Source organism: Nestor notabilis, unplaced genomic scaffold (genome assembly GCF_000696875.1).
Source record: "Nestor notabilis isolate BGI_N333 unplaced genomic scaffold, ASM69687v1 scaffold7062, whole genome shotgun sequence".
NCBI lineage: Eukaryota > Metazoa > Chordata > Aves > Psittaciformes > Psittacidae > Nestor > Nestor notabilis.
In genome coordinates this window covers 8,680-13,375 of record NW_009916875.1, presented here as the reverse complement: position 1 = coordinate 13,375, position 4,696 = coordinate 8,680, and the positions used below count along the sequence as shown (strand labels likewise).

General features: G+C 42.5%; 1 protein-coding gene across 1 annotated transcript; it reads right to left on the bottom strand.

Annotated features, from left to right (window-relative positions):
- Positions 1–572: 572 nt before the first annotated feature.
- POPDC3 (popeye domain containing 3) lies at positions 573–4,318 on the bottom strand. The gene is made up of 3 exons (XM_010024791.1): positions 3,788–4,318; positions 1,815–1,923; positions 573–893 (listed from the first exon to the last, which is right to left on the bottom strand). The coding sequence occupies exons 1-3, from the start codon at positions 4,276–4,278 to the stop codon at positions 573–575; spliced, it is 921 nt and encodes a 306-aa protein (XP_010023093.1). The 5' UTR covers positions 4,279–4,318.
- Positions 4,319–4,696: the final 378 nt, after the last annotated feature.

Here is a 4,696-nt window from a genome sequence, read left to right as displayed (position 1 = left end):
GAATCTTGCTGTGCATTTCAAAATCTTTTCTTTCTTTAAAGAAAGGAAACCAATGCAACTGGTCTCTTAATCTTTTTCTGCAGTATTCTTAATGTTACTTGAGACAATGTTCACACGGCATATATATAAATGTTACAAGCAAGTTGCTATAGTTTGAAGACAACTTTGTTTTCATTGACTATACTTCATTATGGCAAATGATTTTGAGAAAGTATAATAACAAATACCATGGGTTTGGTTTTCTTAAAAAAACCCCACAACATAGAGGCCACCACAGTTACAGTAAAACTTCAGCCTGTTATGGTTTGTTTTCCTCCAAAAGTAAGGGGATGAACATCAACAAAAGAATCGACAGATACTAAACATATAGCACAAACAGTCAAAACACAGAAGCCAACCCGCTGGCTCTAGAGAGAGGAAGAATTCAAGCTACTCCAATGAAGGTGAATGGCACTTGTCAGTCAAATTTGGCTTGACTGGGTCTCATTCTGCTTCATCTTTCTGCTCTTCCACTTCACACTTTGGATTTCCCTTCATCGCTTTGGGGAATGGCTGCCGCAGAGTTTTCCTTCCTAGGACTGTGTGCTAAGGGAGCTGCAGTTTGTAACCCCCATGGCCTTGCGCCGGGGGGACCTTCTCTGTAGGTGGTGGGAGGGTTGCACTGGAGGGGTCTCTGGCAGTGCAACGTGGTAGAAGTTCGGTAACCGAATGTCATACCTAAAGCCTTTCCCCATGTGCACTCTGTCATTCAAGGCATAGAGTTTTTCAGCAATGTCTCTCCCAATTAAAATTGAGAACAGGCGGGAGATGAAACGGTGTTTAGCAAACAGCAGATACAGCTTCTTTCTCCTCCAGGCCACGTACCGACAATCTGTCTCTGCTGTAAGAGTTACCTGTAGGAAAGGAAATTAAAATTAGCTAAAAGAGAAGGCAGTGATATTGCCACTGCTGCCCCTGCTCAGACAGCACCCCTTTCTCAGTAGGCTGTCCCCTGTACATTGCATACACTTCATGTCTTTGCACCTACTGTAATTAAAGCCATTTAATCCAGCCAGAGAGCTCTGCAAGGTCTACTGTATGCAAAGGACAAGTGAGAAGGGTCACTGGGAATGGACCAAATGATCACGCCTTGTCGGTCTCAGTGACAGCATGCCTATGCCCACACTGAATGGCAGCCCCAGCCAGGATACCCCAGCCTTGGCCCTGCACTCCCTGCTTCATTCTTGACAGCCCCAGCTGCAAAGGCAGGTCTAAAGAAAGCTCTCAATAAATGCCATTTGCCCTCATGACACGAGACATCAGATCCCACACAGGCAGGAGCTCATGTGTCAGTCAAGTGGCAGCACTGGGATAGTTCATGGATCAGAGAGGTAGCCTGGATGGACACCGAGTCCCAGGCTGTACCCCCATGTCAAGCTGTATCACAGGCATGTCTCTCCCAGCTCACGCTCTTGGGTTCATCTCCCGCAGGGAAGCCTTTTCAGCATCAACTTCCACCCACCTCCTGCAAAGCTCGTTTCCCAGAGCTGGATTTTAGCACAGCCAAAGAATGCAAACAGCGTCTACCTCCTACCTCCCAGATTAGCTTTAAGGAAAAGCCCATTTTTTGTAACAAAAGATGTAAACAAAAAGAAGATGCAAACAGTACAATCAATCCAGCAGGTAAGGCAAGGACTTCCCAAATTAATGTAATGCCACTTGTTTGTATAATTTCACAAATGAAACCCCCAGCTAAATTAACTTATTTCTAAACCAGTTAGTACTTGAACAGTTTTCTGTAGTATTAAAAAACCCAACACACCATCCACGTTTACCTGGAAAATTCCTTCTTCTGTGGGCCTCAGTGAATCCCATTCAGGAGAATCCAGAAATTGAAGAGGAAAAATATAATGCAGAAACTCCCCATCAACTGTCACTCTGATCCTACCAAGATAAGATGTGTTAATTTGTTAGTAGTACCTGTACAGCAGCAATGACTGCAACAAGTGTGTGTAATTTCTACTATGTGAGGAGTTTAAATACAGCTTTGAGAGTATGTAAAAGCAATCACTGGACATCGGCATCCTAATTATATTTTTGAATCCAACTTGATCAGGCCAGCTGAAAGAGAATATAAGACAATCGTGTAACTGAGATAGAAATCTTTCCAGGCCTTATTCAAGTCATATTATTATTCCTTCTAGGGCAGGTCTGTGCAGTGATGTGCAAGCTTTGTCAGGAAAAGGCCAGCGTGCACTGGAGAGGTGAAAGACCAATGTCTGTAACACCATTTGCCTCCTTTACATGAAAGCTGTGGGATATACTTCTAGGTTTGGCAAATATGTGTTTTAGAGGGAACAAAGTGGCAAAAGCAGGGAGTGGGAAGCAGGAGTTCCTTGCAGTGTTAGGTATGGCGTTCTCAACGTTTAACAGGAATTACATGACCACAGGACTGTCTCTGGAGTCAGGAGAACAGCATGGATGTACAGGATCTCTGTGTGACTGCTGTGGCTTTCTACAGATGCCAAAGCAAAATTTTCTTTCTACTTTTAAAATAATATTTAAGTGTGAAGGCACACAAGCAGGAAAGATACGTTTAAACTCCATGAGCTAAAATAAAAAAAAACTACTGTAGGAATCCTGCCTTTATATCTGTTCTTCACAGAAATTAATGCTTTTTACAAAATCAGAAGCAGCAGCCCTATACTGCATGAAGGAGGGCAGCAGAAACTCCCTGCATGATTATTAACTGGCTGGGCTTGCAGAAGGATGGATGCCTCTCCTTCAGTATGACTATGACCAAAAGTAACCTCCACGTGGTACTTTCTAGCCAGCTCCCAAGAATGCTTTGAACCAGGGTGTCACTAAGGACAACTACCTAAAATCCATATTGTTCATTGCACGTAGTCCTAAATCAGACGAGTTTCAATCTGTCTACAAAATCCATCTGTCCATGCAGCAGGCTGTCAAAATGCATCCACAAAGTGTCCCATCAAAGACAGACCATGGCCATCATCTCTGGGTATCCCACCTGCTCTTGTGGTGGTCCAGTACTGGTATACCACTCCACATACAGTGTGAAAGCTAGCACTGCCCTTCAGGAAAGCATCGGCGAGGGAAGGGAAAGCATCAGCAAGTTGCCAGAAGGGTCTCCAGTAACCAGGGAGCAAAAGCAGGTGTATTTATTGCCTTAGGGTCTAACTAAGGGCCACAGTATACAGTAACTGTAGACTTAGTTCTGCAAATCTTGATAGGGTTAGACTACATCCCCTTGTAATGGAAAAGTGCTTTTAGACTTCCTGCTCTCCCTTACTCGTTCTTCTCTTTTCCCACCCCCATAAAGCAACCAAATACAATCTATATCTAAGTCAAGATCTCTACCAAATAGAGTTTACCTCAGTATATTTGGTTTCATAACTACGTTTCACTCCTGTTTCAGAAAGATGCTGTGTTCACTAGCGAGGCAGTAGACAGATAGCAAACCATAGCACAGAGACTGAAGCACATACTTGTTCCCTGTATCTGCCTAACCTGTTAAGTACTATGATACAGTGGTCTGGAAAAGAATTACTTTAAATCCTTTCCTTTATGCTATTACAGATTTTGTGCTTAGTGGTTTTACTCTAGAGCTGTAATAGATTAGTGTATTTAGCATATTAATATTTATATTACTTACATTAATATTTAATCCATTGTACTGGAAAATGAACAAACAATACACAAACCAGGCTCTTTTTTTTAATTTCACTTTTAAGAAGGAGAGAAAAATAAAGATGTTTGCAATAAGTCTGAACAAACCGATACAAACCTGCCTGACACAAGCAAGGACAGTTTGTCAATAGGTGTTTTGCCCTGCATGGCATAACAGTGTTCCTTCTCCAAGGTAACCACTTCTGCATCACAGCACAAGACGATCTTCCTGTAGACAGTCAAGGAAATTCCCAGAGGCTGGAAGAGAGAGCTATAGAGTTCCTGGAATTCTCTGTCAAAGGAAACACTCCGAACTTGGTAGGTAACATAAATGAACTGGACGAAGCATATAGCAAACAGTATAAAATTCCAGGAGAATATATCAGCAGCACAGACATCCAGCCAAGCCCAAACAGAAGAGCAGAGAAAGCCTAATCCAAGTAAGCTGAAGACATAGAGAAGCCCAAAGAAACCACTTCCACCCATGAAGCCCACAACAAAGAGAATACTGGCTAGGTGGTAGATAGATCCCTCTGCCTCTTGCTTCCAGGTGGTACATGTAGGATGTGCATATATCAAACTTTCCCAAAAACTTGCATTTTCTCCCATGGCTGGAATAATTTTTCGATTCAGCTGAATCTTGGAAATTCTTATTTATTAGATGGAGCTAGCGGGGTCCTTCGCTTTTCCATTCTTGTAAACTCTGCTCAATGATCACATAATGTCAGGGTCTCTTTTGGTACTAAAGTCACACGTAGGATTTCCAGCAACCAGGAAGCTAATGTTCTCAGAAGGCAAAGCTGTTTCTCATCAGTTCATGCATTGTTTTCACTTTGGCTGTGTCATCTGTAGTTTCATCTGATCTGGACAAGTGAAGAAAAGAGGAATTACTTATAAAATGACTTTCATCAATTAAACTCTATCAAAGCTTTTATTGTCTAAAACCACAGACAGCGTTGCAATCTTCCGATTCCCCTTTGTAGCCCTGTGATTCCAGGATCAAACCTTAATGTTCCTTCAACTGCAG

Bases quoted from the DNA above. Each gene is read 5' to 3' on its own strand.
- POPDC3 (XM_010024791.1), bottom strand. From the start codon at position 4,278: ATGGGAGAAAATGCAAGTTTTTGGGAAAGTTTGATATATGCACATCCT. The intron at 1,924-3,787 runs GTTTGTATCGGT...TTATCTTGGTAG, and splicing joins TCCTTGCTTGTGTCAGGCAG to GATCAGAGTGACAGTTGATG. The intron at 894-1,814 runs GTAAACGTGGAT...CCTTTCCTACAG, and splicing joins CAGAAGAAGGAATTTTCCAG to GTAACTCTTACAGCAGAGAC.